Source organism: Phyllobates terribilis, unplaced genomic scaffold (genome assembly GCF_046119375.1).
Source record: "Phyllobates terribilis strain yellow unplaced genomic scaffold, ASM4611937v1 Scaffold_61__1_contigs__length_8056638, whole genome shotgun sequence".
Taxonomy (NCBI): Eukaryota; Metazoa; Chordata; class Amphibia; order Anura; family Dendrobatidae; genus Phyllobates; species Phyllobates terribilis.
Window position 1 is genome coordinate 7,099,367 of NW_027362821.1, and position 18,709 is coordinate 7,118,075.

General features: G+C 40.0%; 2 protein-coding genes across 2 annotated transcripts in view; both read left to right on the forward strand.

Annotated features, from left to right (window-relative positions):
• The window catches only part of LOC141192448 (uncharacterized), a 97,342-nt gene extending 83,950 nt beyond the window's left edge, over positions 1–13,392 (forward strand). The window contains exons 7-8 of the mRNA XM_073661980.1: positions 1,736–12,500; positions 13,324–13,392. Coding sequence (XP_073518081.1) covers positions 1,736–3,513 — 1,778 coding nt within the window. The 3' untranslated portion in view covers positions 3,514–12,500; positions 13,324–13,392. The remainder of the gene's footprint in view (positions 1–1,735; positions 12,501–13,323) is intronic.
• A 134-nt stretch (positions 13,393–13,526) lies between these two features.
• Positions 13,527–17,905, forward strand: LOC141192450 (uncharacterized). Its single transcript, XM_073661982.1, has 5 exons — positions 13,527–13,782; positions 13,866–13,989; positions 14,073–14,167; positions 14,365–14,455; positions 16,728–17,905. Exons 1-5 carry the CDS (start codon positions 13,528–13,530, stop codon positions 17,813–17,815), a joined length of 1,653 nt encoding a protein of 550 aa, XP_073518083.1. The 5' UTR covers position 13,527; the 3' UTR covers positions 17,816–17,905.
• The last annotated feature ends 804 nt before the right edge of the window (positions 17,906–18,709 follow it).

Genomic DNA, 18,709 nt, shown 5'->3' on the forward strand with positions numbered 1-18,709 from the left:
GAATATTACTCTCAGATATGGTAGAGGTAAAGGAAAGACCCCAGTCGTTAGAGTTTAATTCATCAATAAATTTGGCAGCCTCCACAGTATTTCCCCTCCATATAATAAACAGATCGTCTATAAAGCGGCGGTACATAACGATGGATTTATCGGCGCCGAGGGATTGCGCGATGTGGATAGAGGGGTCTTTCCTTTACCTCTACCATATCTGAGAGTAATATTCAATATCTTGACCTTCAGATAAATATAGACAAAATAGGAGGGAAGAGGGGAAAGGAGAGAGGGAGGGGAGGAGGGAGGAGAGAGAGAGAAGGGAGAAAAAATTTAAAGAAAAATTTTTTATTTTTTTTTTATTTTTGTTTTTTTTTTTTTTTTTTTTTTTTTTTGAAAAAAAAAAATTTTTTTTTTTTTTGGGGGGGGGATTTTTTTTGGAATTTTTTTTTTTTTTTTTTTTTTTTTTCTCTTTCCTTTCTTCGTCTACTTTTCCTAATTATAATGATAGAAACTGATTGTAATTTTATACTTTATATCTATGCATTGTTTTATGTTGTATGTAAAAATTATTATTATTTTTTTATATAATCTAAAATATAGGGTGGTAGATGACAATATATCCTATGAAGTATTAAGATTATAGGATTCACAAGTTGTTGTTTTTTTACAGCGAATCCTTTTTATAAGAGCCCTATATGCTTCATTAGGCATTATTTTATAACAATCCTTTTTACTCTATTGAGCATATATGAACTCAAGGGGTTAATATAGAGGTATTACTCTGTATCTGGCCCCGCCCCTTTTAAGTAATTGTATACCTAGTCAAATGTATATAAGGATCAATTGTTTGCTGCTTGTCACACCTGATGAAGGTGGCTGTGTCCACCGAAACGCGTTGTGTGTATATTAATAAATCAGTCCTTTTAATATTTTTGCCCTGTTATTGGCGCTCTGGTACCGCTATTCATATCCATTTATTGTCCCTTTCCCCCTGTTGGGGTGCGGTAGAGCTGCCTTTAACTTATTGTTCTTTCACCTGTGGGAGGAATTTAATTAGAATCACTACCCTGGTTTTCCAAGCTGCGCTGCCCTAACCCCTCCGGAACGCTGCCGGGGGTGTTGGTGAAGCTGGGCGTCCATCTCGGCGTTACATGCAACTAACCTGACCACGTGATCCACCACCGAGAGATCAGGATCTGTGAACGCCGCTGGAAATAGATGACAGCCACCAACAGAGCGGAGCTTGTGGAGCTTTACACTGGGGTTGTGCAGAGGTGCACAACTTCATAAGGTTAGTAGCCATCCTCACACCCCTCTAACAATTGCAATACTGAGTCACCCATTGCGCCTTGTTCTCTCCTCTCTTTACATAGTATTAAAGATGCACACAGATGAAGCTTGCATAGGACACCAGTCACACGCAGGTTTGATGCACAGTGTCTGGCTTACAGCCTATTGATGATGCCCATACTATTAGATCAGGAGGGCTGCCCAGCACTATATAAGTGCACCCCACATGGACAGACACCCCAGTACAACCAACCAACACTAAAACGCTAATGCATTTGTTATCTGATTTGGTGTTGGTAAGGCTGATTTTTTTCTGCGATATGTTTTCTTGGTAAATAATGATACTTTTACATAAAGTACATTTTTGCAGAGAGTTTAAGTAGAAATATTCAACAATATAAATTTGAAGGATATGTTATTCATAAAAAATAATTGGTTTTATTATTGGCAGATGGTTGTACCAGGAGATCAGAGGGACAGCTGACATCTTCAATTTTTAAATCAGATGATCTTGAGATCCCACAAGATACAATTGAAGTGAATGCCATTACTCCAGATATACCATCATCCCTTCACAGCAAAGATCTGTCATCTGATCCTATGAAACAGATCCTGTCTTCTGATTCATTACCCACTACTAAGGAAAATCAAAGTCACAAAATAAGCATTAAAAAACAAATTGCTCCTAAAGCAAAGAAGCCATTTTCATGTTTAGAATATGGAAATAGTTTTTCCCTCGAAAAGTCTTTTCTTAAACATCAAAGCATTCACACAGCAGAGAATATTTTTTTTTGTTTCAAGTGTGGGAAATTTTTTAACCAGAAATCAGATCTTCTTAATCACCAGAGAAGTCACACAGAGGAGAAGCCATTTTCTTGTTCAGAAAGTGGAAAATGTTTTACAGAGAAATCAAGTTTTATCAGACATCAGAGAACTCACACAGGGGAGAAGCTTTTTTCATGTTCAGAATGTGGGAAGTGTTTTAACGATAAATCAAATTTTGTTAGGCACCAAAGAACTCACACAGGGGAGAAGCCTTTTTCCTGTTCAGAATGTGGGAAATGTTTTACAACGAAATCAAATTTTATCAGCCATCAGAGAATTCACACAGGGGAGAAGCCTTTTTCCTGTTCAGAATGTGGAAAATGTTTTAGCCGGAAATCAGATTTGGTTGAGCATAACAGTACTCACACAGGGGAGAAGCCTTTTTCCTGTTCAGAATGTGGAAAATGTTTTAACCGTAAATCAAGTTTTGGTAATCACCAAAGAACTCACACAGGGGAGAAACCTTTTTCCTGTTCAGAATGTGGAAAATGTTTTACAATGAAATCAAGTTTTATCAACCATCAGAGAATTCACACAGGGGAGAAGCCTTTTTCCTGTTCAGAATGTGGAAAATGTTTTAGCCGGAAATCAGATTTGGTTGAGCATAACAGTACTCACACAGGGGAGAAGCCTTTTTCCTGTTCAGAATGTGGAAAATGTTTTAGCCGGAAATCAGATTTTGTTAATCATCAGAGAATTCACACAGGGGAGATGCTTTTTTCCTGTTCAGAATGTGGGGAATGTTTTAGATTGAAATCAAGTTTTATCAGACATCAGAGAAATCACACAGGGGAGAAGCCTTTTTCCTGTTCAGAATGTGGGAAATGTTTTACAGCGAAATCATGTTGTATCAGACATCAGAGAACTCACACAGGCGAGAAGCCTTTTTCCTGTTCAAAATGTGGAAAATGTTTTAGCCGGAAATCAGATTTGGTTAAGCACCAGAGAATTCACACAGGGGAGATGCTTTTTTCCTGTTCAGAATGTGGAAAATGTTTTAGCCAGAAAATAGATTTGGTTGAGCACAAGAGAACTCACACAGGGGAGAAGCCTTTTTCCTGTTCAGAATGTGGGAAATGTTTTATTCAGAAATCAGATTTGGTTAAGCACCAGAGAACTCACACAGGGGAGAAGCCTTTTTCCTGTTCAGAATGTGGGAAATGTTTTAGCCGGAAATCAGATTTGGTTATACACCAGAGAAATCACACAGGGGAGAAGCCTTTTTCCTGTTCAGAATGTGGGAAATGTTTTAAAGATAAATCAGATATGGTTAAGCACCAGAGAACTCACACAGGGGAGAAACCTTTTTCCTGTTCAGAATGTGGAAAATGTTTTGTGAAGAAATCATCACTTCTTAGTCACCAAAGTACTCACACAGACGAGAATCCATTTTCATGTTCTTAATGTGGGAAATGTTTTACACAGAAATCATCTCTTAACAAACTTCAGAGAAGTCACACAGGGGAGAAGCCTTTTACATTTTTAACCGAAAATTGTATCTTCATAAAGGGGTTGTCCACTACTAGGACAACTCCTTCTCATTCCTCATGTTTAGCCTTGTTAAAATAAAAACACTAATACTCACTTCCTGTTCTGGCGCCGTTCCATTGGTGTCACAACTTGCGTTTCCGTAAGGATCACACAATCCTGCTGCCAATCAACGCCGCCTTCAGATGTATTGTACATCAACAGGAAGGACATGGCCTGGACATAGCACCAAGAGAATGCACACACTGAAAGCACTCTCTTCAGACCGTGTTCTTGGGGGAATTATAAGCAATTTACAGCCTCCAACATGCTGTCTGATATGGGAAAGAAAGAAGAGGAGATCAGAGGTTAATCTGAGGTCCTCCACCTCTGTCAGCATGTCTGGTATGCAGTGTTTCTTATGGAAGGTCTTATCTTCCTGCTCCGGAGCTATTACTGCCTCACCTCAGGGTGGAAAAAGAAGCAGTCTTAACCCTCATGATGCCAGACAGCTCCAGACTGCAAGTCCTGCACCAACTTCTCTCTTAATGTAGGCCTCACAAGAAAACAGCTCCACAAATCTCCCTGTACTCTCACCAAAGCACATACTGAGCAGTGCTTGCTTCACAGGGACATTTACCCCTCAGCCACAGGTTATTCTGATATGGGGGACAACATAACTTATTTGTATATCAGATTGCGTCTATTCCTACTAAAGAAGTTGTGGAGCAATATATTCAGAGGCTGGAGACCACATACAATACTGAAATACGTCCCCTCACTTCTATCCTGTCACAGCTTACTGACAAGGTACAGAGATTAGAGGATAATGTCGTCCAAGTTAGAGGCCATCATAATGCTCAGAAACTAACACTGGATCTTCACAGCCAGTAAATAAACCATCTGTTTAAATCACAATAATATCTGGATAAGGGGTATACCTGAAAGCATCAATGCACAAGTGATTATGCCAACATTGCGATCATTATTCAATAATATCCTTGGTGATCCTATTGATAAGAAGCTGGAGATTTATAAGGCACACCGTACAATAGGCAATCATGGCCCAGATCCTGAGCTTTCAAGGGACATTATGTGTCTCATACATATTTTCAATGTAAAAGAGGCCATTGTGAGAAAAGCAGAGGAGTTGGATCCTGCTGATTTAAATGGAAAACACATATAATTGCTCACATATCTATCCTGAATGACACTTGATGAAAGAAGGATATTGAAACCACTACTTGATGCCATCCAGGAAAATGGCCTGATGTACTCCTGGGGGTACCCATTCCAGCTGTATATTTTCAAAGATCCAAGCAACATGAGACCTATTTGTGATGCCCTGGACATTCCATATATCTGACTGGCCACCTGCTCCACCATTGCCACAGAGAGTTCCAACACGTCACGGAAGGCATTCAGTGGATCAGGAACTTGATGGTGACGCAGCCAGATGGAAAAGGAACCTGCCAATCATATGAGCTCCTGAAATGAATCTCGTCTTCCCTGATGAGAGAGTTTGCAGATGCTTACTTATTTCTTTAAGCATATAATTAGATATATCTAAATAGAGCATTAGGTGCCACTCTTCCACTATATAGAATGTCTAAGTTCATATAAGATCTTAGACCAGGATATAAGTTGAGTTCACATGATACTACTGTAATATCAGGCTGTATTACATTACTTGCTTTATATTCCATGGTTCCACCTAATAGGGATCCTAGAACTGAAAGTTTGACTTCCGCCTGTAAAGACAACCCCCAGTTAGGGACTTGCATTGGGATCTGCTTGTTTCGCAATTTCCTACTGTTTTGATGTATTCATAATCTATACTTCTTAGACACTGAGAGGTAGACGTTACTATCTACCGTCTATACATCCTCTTTGCTCTTAATATTTCTTTCCTCCACTCCCCCTTTTTTTCATATAATATGGCACAACTCAAACCTTGCGCATTGAATGTCAGAGGACTTAATGTTCCAGAGAAAGGAGCTCGTGTTTTATCGTAGGCATAAACAGCACGTACATTTTCTCTTTCTTCAGGAGTCACACTTTAGAGGCGATCATATACTGTACCTCACTTTACTAATAGATAGCATTTTTCTGGGATGCCAAGATGATTAATGTTTTGAAGTCTAAGGTGCTGAGTATAGGCCGCCACAGATCAATGCTGCATACTATTGTAGAAACACTGTCTGACATGGAGAAGATGTATGCGTTTGTTAAGATCTCCATCTACTCCAAAATTTTGACTTTGGAAAACTTCTATCTCCCTAATTGTGACCAAATTAAGACATGTCGTCATTATTTAAACAAACTAAAATATTTTGCGGAGGACCTTATCATCATTCGAGGAGACTTTAATTTTGTCTTGGATCCTTCTTTAGACGCGTCCCTTGGCTGGTGTCACCAATCTAAAACACAAACAAAAGCTTTGCTAATTGTGCTTTGTTCTCAACCCGTCGATGTATGGAGGATACTACATCCAGACGTAAAGAATTATACCTATTATTCCCCTTTACGCAATATGCATGGCCATATAGTCCTTTTCTTAATTAGCCATCACTTGCCTACATGGCAACCTACATCTCAGGTAGGAACTGCTGTATTGGTCAGATCATGCTCCTGTATATTGTAATCTGACTATGCTGCACTCCACCAAGGCTTCAGATGTTGGAACCTAAATGATAATCTGCTGAAAGACTCACTCTGTGTCTCAGACCTTCTTGAGACTATAGACTCCTTCAAATATATGAGCATGATGAAACTGCCTTACCATTTAAATGGGAAGCACTCACATGCGTCCTCAGAGGGATAATAATAAAACATAGATAAATGCTAAAAAAAGGAGAGAACAGCTAAAGTCTCCCATTTGCTTGAGCGGATTGATCTACTTAACATAAATTATCTGCTTCCCTCCAGGTATATGTAGATCTGCTTAACGCTAGAAGGGAGCTAAAGTAGTTTCATGGATGGGGTACTTGCAAATATTGTGTAATTTCAGGGCACCTACTTATGGAAGGAACCAAGTGGAAGCTTCCATTCTCGGTACTAGATATGGGGCCTCCTCGAGAAAATGACTTAAAATGTCGTACACTAAAGTTAATATATAAGGCGTCGGATAGGGGTAAAAATATTCTGGGAATTGGAAAGTATACAAACTATACTCCTTTATGGCACAGCTATAACTTACCAGAGCTACATAAACTAAATAATATTAGTGAGTGGAAGGATATGGGTATATGTTTGGTGTCACAAATCTTGAGGGATGGATTATTCAAGATGTTTGAACAACTAAAGGCAGATTTTAACCTTCCGCATAGGGTGTTTTATCAATATCTGCAAATACGTCTTGCATATAGTACACAACTAGAATAAACGCCATACTGATTGACATCACCCAATAGATACCATTACTACATTGTTGGATACAAAAGGTCTATTAACCCTTATTTATAGGCAGTTACTGGCCCTACTTTTGGATAAATATCCTTTGATAGTTAAGACAAAATGGGAGGAGGATGTAGGTCCGCTATCTGAGGAGCAATGGGGGAAATACTGGATTTGACACCGAAGCTTTCATTATCAGAATCACAAAGATTGTCCCGAATTCTTCTCATCCATAGGGTATATAGATCCCATAGTATTTTATTTAAAATTGAAATACAAACTGATGACACATGTCCTAGATGTGGTCAAAAGGACGCCCACCTGATGCATATGACGTGGGAATGTGTGAATATTGGCGACTACTGGAACATGGTGATCGCTCTTGTACTATATGTATTTGGGATACAACTTCAGTTGGAACCTAAAATCTGTATCCTAGGACTCCTGGGAGAGGACGTCGACCCAGACTCCCATATGGCAATAGGTCGCTCAAGAATATTATTCCAAGCCAGGAAGTTGTTGGCACTACATTGGATAGACAATTCTCCCCCAACGATAACAGAACTAAAATCCAGGATAAATAACACTCTATGCTTAAAAAGGGGATCTTATATTGAAGGAACGCTCTCAAGAAATTCATACAAATATGGGAGCAATGGTTAATTACCCCAGGTATTGCTTCAGAAATACTATACTGGACCATTTGTACATATCCCTGCAGAAAACCAGGAATTTATATCCTTATACCTAAGGTGTCAGCAAATAATAATTGTCTCAGTCCACACAATTGCCCCTTCTTAGATATATTCTTTTTCTTTTGATGTCCCAATAGGGAAAAAAAGCCGTCAGGAAGTATTCAGATATTTATGTACAAATGTAAAATTACTATTCCAAAACCTTGTACTATAGAGCGATATTGAGATTTATATCATTGTAAACCGGTTCTTGTATTGTTTACTGGTTTTTCTTTCTTTTTATTTTTTTTGTCACAAAGTTTATATGACAAAAACAAAATGTTGGTCTTTCTTTTGTTAAATAAAAATGATCTGATTGAAAAAAAGAAATAATAGATCAAACGTATACAAAATGCCAAGATCGCAGTGAAGGTACTCGTATGAATTCACAGATAAATGTGGTCTCTCATTGACAAGGAAGTTACATCCACGGATGCAAAGGACATACGGCTCTGGCAAAAATTAAGGGACCACTGAACAGTTTTCTATTGGAAAGCGTGGAAAGACTGGTGGAAAGCATGGCAAGACGAATGAAAGCTGTGATTAAAAATCATGGTTAATCCACCAAATATTGATTTCACATTTAAAACATGAGTAATTTGAGGTCTGAAAGCACTGTGTTTCTTTTTTAGTATTTTGACACTTTATCATTTGCTGCAAATAAATACAAAATTTTTAGCTTTGAATTTCGGAGACATGTTGTCAGTAGTTTATAGACTAAAACAACAATGTACATTTTACTCAAAAATATACCTATAAAGAGAAAAATCAGAGAAACTGAAAATTTTGCAGTGGTCTCTTAATTTTTGCCAGAGCCGTATGTATCCAAAACAAAAGGAGCCCCACTGCTATAAATTCATAACCCCACTGACATAGCTGACGCATTTCAATGCTGTTATAGCTCACTACATAATATTCATGGAAAATACCACGACATGCCACCTAATTTTCTTGAAACAAAAACTGACAAATATATTATGGACACTGCCGTTCCTTCCTTACAGACCCCTGAGCAGGAGATACTAGACAAAGCTTTCACTGAACAATGGATAGGACAGGCCATTAGATCATTCCCTATCGGGAAGAGCACTGGGCCAGATGGATTCAATAATAGATTTTATAACATGTTTGCACCTCTGTTATTACCATTAGTGTTCAATAATATCTCAGAAGACTCCCCTTTGCCCCCCAATCACTTGAGGCTCACATAACAGTTTTATCAAAGCCTGGAAAAGAACTAAATGCCTGCCCTAATGTTCATCCAAATTCATTAAATAATGTAGATGTCAAAATATTCTCTAATATAATTGCATCATGGCTCTCCCACTACTTACCCTCAATTGTTAGCAACGTTCAGGTTGCCTTCGTTAAGGGTAGAGAAGTGCGAGATAATACAAATAAAACATTGTTAGTTTCACATGCGAAAAAAAACCAGGGGCTCCCAATGTGCCTTGTTTCTGTGGACGCTGAAAAAGTGTTTGACAGAATACACTGGACTTTCTTGAAGAGCACCTTACGAAAAATTTGGTTAGGCTCTTTCTTGTTATCTAAAATTCTATCCTTCTACACTGACCCTAAAGCGATAGGGTAAACGGCCTTCTATATGACACATTTTCTGTTAAAAATGAGACAAAGCAAGAGTGTCCCTTATCGCCTCTCCTATACACATTGGTGATGGAACATTTCTCGGTAGCATTACAAAAAAATCCAGATATTAGTGGAGTTACTATAGGCTCACATCACTATAAACTAGCTCTATACGCAGATGACTTGTTGCTCTATTTTCAAACCCAATTATCTAATTCCCTTCTATACTAAAGGAATTTGAAGAATTTGGCCAAGTAAGCGATTTTAAAGTCAACTACTCTAAATCAGAAGCAATAACATAAAACAACAGCTAATTTTTAAATTTCCCTTTAAGTGGCAGAAAGACACATCTAAGTACCTCAGTACACAAATTCCAGGCAACATGGATGATCTGTATAGTTTAAATTATATCCCTGTCTTTGAACAAACTCTTCAAAATGTAATGAATTATAAATTCAAACTCTTGTCCTGGTTTGGTTGTATTTATGTGATAAAATGGACATTTTGCCAAAACTTCTTTATATATTCCAGATCGTTCCTGTCTTGGGTTCCTCAGACCTTTTTCTCCCATTTCGACAACGCTATTAGGTAGTATGGGGAACGTCGAGGTCTAGGATACGTTTTAAAATATTGTGATGTTCCAAAAATAAAGGGGGTACTAGTATGCCTGATCTAAAAAAATTACCATCAATCTTTGATTCTTATTAGAGCAGTGGACTGGTTCACGTCTGTGGAACATAAGCAATGGGTGAAACTGGAAGGGGACGTCTATCCGTTGATACTCACATCTCTACCTTGGATTGACTAAATACATGTACAAACTAAACAATTACCAATACCCATTCAACACATTTTGAAAACATGGGATCAAGTCTTAATCTCTTCATCTATACCACGTAGGTTGGGTCCATTAATGCCCTTGTTTGGCAACCCAGATTTTCCCTCTGCTTCAGGTACGGGCTCATTTCTAATCTGGGACTGATCTGATGGGGTTAGATTGAGACATGTTCTCATGGGATCAGGCTCTTTTCCTTCCTTTATAGAACTTCGTGGCTCCTTTCCAATTAGGAGTCTATCCTGCCTGACTTTTTTTCAGCTCAGGTCATTTATAAATTCTCACATGTTACTAGTATAAAGGATGAACTCACTCCGTTTGAACCCATAATCACTCAAGTAGGTCCTTGTTCTAAACTTCTATCTTGCATACACAGAGCAACACAAATGGACACCAGCAATGACCCTCTACCCTTTACTGGGGTTGGGAGAAGGAATTGGGTTGTCAAATTTCAGAGAAGGATAGGCAAAAAACATTCACACTCTCCCACAAATTATCTATTACTTGCCGTGCCCAGGAGAAAAACGATAAGATTTTATCTAGATGGCACCATTGTCGCACTATGCTATGTAGCATCTTCGGACTTGTGGTGGTGCAGACGGGTCTGTGTTACATATATGGTGGGAATGCCCATCATCGTCGGATTCGGTGGACTACGTTGGACCTGCATGCTTCTTTTTTTTTGGGGGGGGGGGGTTTAATAAAATAGTGAGCCAGGAAAAGTGTTGAGGAGTGTTTATTCAAATTAAGTATTTTTTCGTGGGTGTTTTTATTTTTGATTACTGGGTCAGTAATGGGTTTGTCTGATAGACACCTCTCCATTACTATCACCAGAGTTTGATGCCAGCTGTGATTTTTGACAAACCGCAGCTGCCATTAACCCCAAGATACTTTACACCAATTGTCAATGCATCTGGGCAATTGGGAAGAGCAAAGGCAAAAAGCCATAATTGGAGCATTTCATGTGATGCGCCACTTCTGGGGCAGCTATGAGCTGGTATTTTTAGGCTGGGGAGGGCCCAATAACCAGGGACCTTCCCAACTTGATAATATCAGCTCTCAGCTGTCTGCTTTACCTTTGCTGGTTACAAAAAAATAGGGGACCCCATGTTGTTGTTTTTTAATTATTTATTAGGTTAAACAAGGCTCAACTCCCTTTAGTTCCACATGAAAGGCTCTAAAGGGCGCAAATTTATAACATATAGGGGATTGTGAAATGATATATCTGCAGGACATCTATCTATCTATTATCTATCATATCTCTAACATCTTTCTATCGATATCTGTATATAAGATTGTTTTCTTAGTTTTGTAATCAGCTTTTAGTTACATAGAGGATTATAGTAAGTAAAAGACGATGTTAATAACGCATTGTATATGGATGTAGGCGAGAAAAACATTGCACACTCGCATGACACTCGTCCAATTATTCGGGATGAACATCGGAGCGATTTATAATCCGCTGATGTGAACGAACCCTCAGCCGGACTCTTCTGAACATAGTCTTTCAAAGCCGCCCTCCCTGGAAGGGGTTAAACATACGAGATTTCTGCCTTATAGCTCCTGGTATGAAGTGGATAGCACAATCATATGCCGCCATATAGTAGACGTCCGGTAACTGGTGATAATCACCTCATGTGTCGTCTATTTGTCTCCAAGCAGGAAAATCCCACGTTACATTCCACACATAAAACTGTAGAAAAGGCGGCGCGGGGTAATTGTGCCCGTAGTGAGGGGCAAATAATGCCGGAAATGTCACTGACTGCGGAGACGTCTCCATGTAGCGTCTTCACTCCGGATATCACTGTACAGGAGCCGCACTGTTCACACTGTGCATCCACTGAGGCCCCTGATCATGTGACCCCTGACTCCTCCCCTCCTGTGACCTCATCACAGCTCCTGTGCGCACAGCCATATATGTGGTGGCGGCTCTGCAGGTGGAGGTATGTGGAGATTCCCATTACTGGGTGCAGGGGGCATTAACCCCTTCAGCACGGAGACTCTTTTGGGGTCTCTGTGTGGTGTGAACAGTGAGGTAACAGCTGTGGACAGAATGCGGCTTAGCTGGTTCCCGTCCACATTAGATCCATTCAGACGACTGCAGGATGAAGGACAGAAGCCCAGAGAAGTCCTCACACAACGCCATTATTCCTCTCCTAGTTCCAGCACAGTAATGTAGATAGTAGTGATAACCGTCCACACATAGAGGACGATCCAGGACCTCAAATAACATAAAACTTTTATTCCTTCATTTTATAACCTTATGTCACAATAATGATGGGACGTCATCAGAACATTGGAGGAAAGATCCCAGAGAGAATTAAGGTGGAGGTGACGCGTTTCGGAGTGATACTTCTTACCCAGAACCGAAGGTAAGAATGAAACCCGAGCAGGATATAAATGTCTCTGGAGCAGCCGCTCCTGTGCACAGGATGAATGGCGGCATTAATAGATGTAATAGATGTGATACAAAGAAAGACAAGAAACACAATCATCTTACAGTCATCACAATATGGCCCCTTCACTTGTCTGGTAATGTAAGATCAGATCCTCCTTCTCTTTATACCCTCCGGTACGATGGATTTACCCTCAGTGTCCACGAAGCTTCACGGTTCAGCAATGCTCCTCTGCCATCTCCCCGACACCTGAACGATTTACCCTTTCACTGCCACAAAACTGAAAGTTCTTGAAGTCACCATTGTGTTCTCTTAGGAAATGTGTGGAAACGTTGGAAGGGTTAATGGCCGCGGGATTAGTGGGGTCTCCTATGTGCTCATTAATTCTCTGCCTTATTTACGGGAGGTGCAGCCGACATATCTGACATTACACCCCAGACACTGAATACAATATACCACAAATTCTCTGCTGCAGGTGATACATTGTGTAATGAAATGTTTTATTTAATGTGATTAAATCTATTTCTTGTGTTCGGCATATTTACATGGTGGACATTTATCAATGCCGCATCTGTGACAACCCAGAGGTGTAAGCCAGGTTCTCGTTATGTGTTTCTCTTGCGATTAAACTAGGAGACAGTCTGTGGCCAAAAATATATAGGTTTTATTACTAGATGTAAAGAAAAAACTAAATACTGTAGAATAATAAATCTCATATGTTTCCCTTATTGTCTCCAGTAATTGTATTATTACACAGGATTTTTATGATGTTACATCGGCTCATCATCTTCTCATTCAGATCTCTACAATATCGGATCCTCTCAGTGAAGATCTTCTATATAAGAGAATTTTCCTGATTTACCAATCAAAGATGGATATGGACAGAGACCAGATGGCGGAGAGGATATTACACCTCACCCTAGAGATCCTTTTCCGGCTTACTGGAGAGGTGAGAGGGTCTGATGACGTCACATTACATCATTCTTATCTATGGGAATAACAGATGGACAGAACTGGAGAGGTGAGGACTCTGGAAATGTCTGGAGTGAGATTTAATAATGTGACTCTCCATAACCAGGATTACACAGTAGTGAAGAAGACCTCTAGTGAGCGCTGTCAGGCCCCTGTGTTTGAGGGATGGGGAAGACCCCTAAGCAAAATCACAAAGCCTCCACCTCACCCCCTGATACATGAGGACATCAATGATCAGAAGATCCTAAAACTCACCTACAAGATGATTGAGCTGCTGACTGGAGAGGTGACACTGCTCGGAATGCTGGGACATTATACAGTAATGCTATGGAGGGATCGGGGGGATGACTGTATCATTGTATGTGTCAGGTTCCTATAAGATGTCAGGATGTCGCTGTCTATTTCTCCATGGAGGAGTGGGAGTATTTAGAAGGACACAAAGATCTGTACAAGGACGTCATGATGGAGGTTCCCCAGCCCCTCACATCACCAGGTAATAGACAGGACTGAATTCACACGGCCTATAATTATCTGTATGTAAAGAATGTATTCAGTCCCTGTATGTGTTTCCTCCAGATCTATCCAGTAAGAGGACAACAACAGACAGGTGTCCCCGTCCTCTTCCACAGGACTGTAAACAAGAAGACCCCAATGTTCCTCAGGATCATCAGGTAGATGGAGAGAAGGTATCATGAGATCTTCCCTATGATGTGTAATCGGCTGTGAAGGTCTTGTGTTCAGTCTTGTTTTATCCACCAGTGTTATATGTTTTATACTTGTGTAATGAGAATAGTGGAGATGGCAGGATTAGAGCTGATCATAGATGGGACTTCTCATCTGTTTGTGACTTTTACAATATTTGTTTCAGGGTGAAGATCTGACCCATATTAATACTACAGAGACATATGTGAGGGGTGATGAGCGGTGTAAAGAGGAGATTCCTACATATGACTACCCAGGTGAGTAGTGACCACTAAATGCAGAGAAGTCACAGATTCTTCTCAGTCACCGGCTGTGGCTGCTTTATCGCTGGTGTAGTCCGGCTGTATCACAATCGTGTGATCACCATTTTGCCGCTAGATCAAAACATTCTCCTCCACCCAAAACAACACTGTTCAAATGAGTTTGGGCATTGAAAGTCCCTTCTGTGCTGCTGAATGTCCTCATATGGTCCCTACAAGACCAGGTCCAGTCTTTCTGGCCAAACTTTACTTTTATGATCGACAACATTAAATGTGCAGTGAGGCCAAGTGTGAATTTCTGTACAATAACAACAGAGTTTCCCTTTATCCTGACTGTTCAATTTCTTTTAAAACCAACTAGCTTCAAATAGTATTGCGATAAACTACATAAAAAACATTATACCTGTGCCATGATATAACTCTAAGCTAAATTTAGACGCCTCATCTCTGCACTATTATAAAAAGTTCTCTTTGAACGTCTAATATTTCTTCTTGAAACTCATCTGACAGAAAATATTGTTCCTTACGATAGTTTAGATTGCCAAGAGCCACCGAGCCCCATACTCTAATTACCCCAGAGAGGTTTCACCACTAGTTACTTATTTTTTTATTGATGAAGACTGTTGAGTTTGATCATTTCAGTAGATGTGTTATTGTCTATACTCAGTTTTTGACTATAGTAGTTAGTGCCCAAAATATTCTGATTTAACCCCTTCCTGCAGCCAGTTTTGTGTTCCTATCAGGGCCCATTTTTTAAATCTGACGTGTGTCACTTTATGTGGTGATAGCTTTGGAATTCTTCACAAAGGATAATAAGAAACAGATGGACCTTACAAATTATTTTCCACCTTCCACCAACAATACCCTATATACGGTAGTATCCTACTATCTGGGCACATGGCCGGTTAGAAGGGAAGGAGCGACATTTAGCTATTTGAATGCAGATTTTGCTGGAATAGTTTGCAGACACAATGTATTGGGGACGCTGTTCATGATCACCTGGCAGCTCAAAATATGTCACCATGAACAGGCTTGGCGCGATCTACTCCGTTTTCTCTGTATCTAGACTTACACAGAGACCCCTAGGCTTGGGCCACGGTGTTACCTGCTGTTCTGTGGTGTGAGATGGAAAGAAGAATAGTCAGGTAACCGGGTCAGAACATGGAGGTCAGAGAAAATACAAAATCAGAAGACACAAAAGTAGTCAGTAAACGGGCCGAGGTCACAACAGGAAACAAATACACAAGCCGGGAGCTGAGCACAGAGGACTGAACCAGAGGAGAATAAGGCTGTATCTGGCAGCTTCCAGCAATATGCTTCCAGCTTTAGTAGGGTGTGGTGCTTTCCAGTTGGCTGAAGCAGGGAGCAGATTACTCCAGCTGGACAGCACACACACCCATACTGCCAGACTGGATGGTACTACAGGTCCCAGGCAACCTAATCTTAGTGGCTGGACAGAGCCTGCGCCGCCCAGAGCTTCTGGTTCTGACGTCTCCTCCATCACCAGCGCCGCCTGCAGAATGAATAAGGTGGCGCCTGGTGACAGAAGCAGATGTCGCTGGAGCAGGTCTCAGTGGAGATGGGTTACACCATTTGCAGAAGTCCTTAATATGACAAAAGGCTGAAAACTAGAGCAGTAGAAATCCCCATAAAGTGACTCCATTTTGGAAATTATAACCCTGAATGAATTAATCTTTAGAAGTAGGGAATATTTTGACTCTACAGGTACTTTTCAGTGATTAGCAGACAGTGGATGTTGGAGAGTGAAAATTGTGCATTTGCCATTTTGTTACCCAACACATTGTTCCCAGATTGTGCTCCAGGAGACACACACCGTAAATTAAGTGGGTTCTTCTCACTATAGTAATGCCAAATACATGGATGCTGAGTGTGTTTTGGGCGCACTGCAAGGCTCAGAAGTGAGGGGGAGATTTGACTTTGGGAGAGTGGATATTGCTGGATTGGTTAATGGAAGCCTTGTTGCTCTTGAAGAGCCTTTGAGACCCTAATAATGTGGAAACCTCAGTTTTTCCACTGACAGATGATGGACCTGAGTGGGGGATTGTTCTTTGCGGGATGACTGGAAGTTTTTATTGGTATTATTTTCCCCAACATAACAGGTTCATCCTATGAGGTTTTCTATTAGACTGTGAACTGTCATTGTCTTGCTGAATAATTCATATTTTTACAGAGAGTTTAAGTAGAAATGTTAAAAAATATAAAATTCAAGGATATTTTATTGAAAAATAATAATTGATTTTTATCTTAGCAGATGACTGTACCTGGAGATCAGAGGGACAGCTGACATCTTCAATTTTTAAATCAAACGATCTTGAGATCCCTCAGGATACAATTGAAGTGAATGCCATTACTCCATATATACCATCATCCATTCACAGCAAAGATCTGTCATCTGATCCTTTGAAACACGTCCTATCTTCTGATTCATTACTGACTACAAAGGAAAATCATAGTAACAAAATAAGCATTAAAAAACGAACTGCTCCTAAAGCAAAGAAGACATTTTCACTTTCAGAATGTGGTAATAGTTTTCCCCACGAAAAGTCTTTTCCTATACATCAAAAAATTCATACGACAGAGAATAGATTTTCTTGTTCCAAGTGTGGGAAATATTTTAGCAGGAAATCAAATCTTGTTATTCACCAGAGAACTCACACAGGGGAGAAGCCTTTTTCCTGTTCAGAATGTGGAAAATGTTTTAGCCAGAAATGGAGTCTTAATAGCCACCAGAGAACCCACACAGGGGAGAAGCCTTTCTCATGTTCAGAATGTGGAAAATGTTTTACACACATAACTAGTTTTATCAGACATCAGAGAATTCACACAGGGGAGAAGCCTTTTTCATGTTCAGAATGTGGAAAATGTTTTCCACACATGACTAGTTTTCTCAAACATCAGAGAATTCACACAGGGGAGAAGCCTTTTTCATGTTCAGAATGTGGAAAATGTTTCACACACATGACTAGTTTTATCAGACATCTGAGAATTCACACAGGGGAGAAGCCTTTTTCATGTTCAGAATGTGGAAAATGTTTTCCACACAAGACTAATTTTATCAGACATCAGAGAATTCACACAGGAGAGAAGCCTTTTTCATGTTCAGAATGTGGGAAATATTTTAACCAGAAATCATCTGTTGTTATACACCAGAGAACTCACACAAGGGAGAAGCCTTTTTCATGTTCAGAAAGTGGGAAATATTTTAACCAGAAATCATCTGTTGTTATACACCAGAGAACTCACACAAGGGAGAAGCCTTTTTCATGTTCAGAAAGTGGGAAATGTTTTGTGAAGAAATCATCTCTTCTTAATCACCAGAGCAGTCACACAGGGTAGAAGCCTTTTTTATATTCTTAATGTGGGAAATGTTTTCCTTGAAAATAAACTCTTAATAAACTTTAGAGAAGTCACACAGGGGAGAAGCCTTCTACATGTCCAGAATGTTGGAAATGTTTTAACTGAAAATTGTACAATCTTAAAGGGGTTGTTCACTACCAGGACAACCCGTGTCATTCCTCATGTTTGGCCTAGTTAAAATAAAAACACTCATACTCAGCTCCCATGCCAGCGCCGTTCCAGCGGTGCCGGGAATCACATTCCTGGGGTTGTTACATCACATGAGCCCTGCGCCCAGTCAGTGCTGACTTCACTGTCAGGGCTGCAGCTGCTCTCAGATTTCCTCATGATGTTCGATTTTTCTGAAGGTGGAGACAGTGATTCCAGCACTTACTGGGCTCACACGACGTAACAACCTCACATGAGCTCCGGGAACGCACGTGCCGACACTGCTGGAATGGCGCCGGCATCAGAGGTTTGATACAAATCTTACAGACTGTTTGATAAAGAAAATATAACATACTAGCTGTACTACCCGGCTTCGCCCGGGTTAATAACTGCTGTTAGCAAAATAGAATGTGTTAACAAAAATTTATTCTCCACACAAAAAACACAAAACAAATAGATAGAAATGTAATTATTAAAAGGCAAAAACTAAGCTAATAGAAGCATTTCACAACATATATTTCAACACCAGAGATATTCCACACAGATTTAACTAAATTGGCCAAGTAATGTGAAGTAATCTTCTACTCCTTATTCGAGAGCCTTTTGATAAACGACATTCTTAGTTCTTCCTTCAGGTGCAAACACGAACAGATTTTTGGCTGTTCCAACTCTTGAACAGGCCACATAAAGTTGACCATGAGAAAAGCATGGAGATTGTAAATTGAT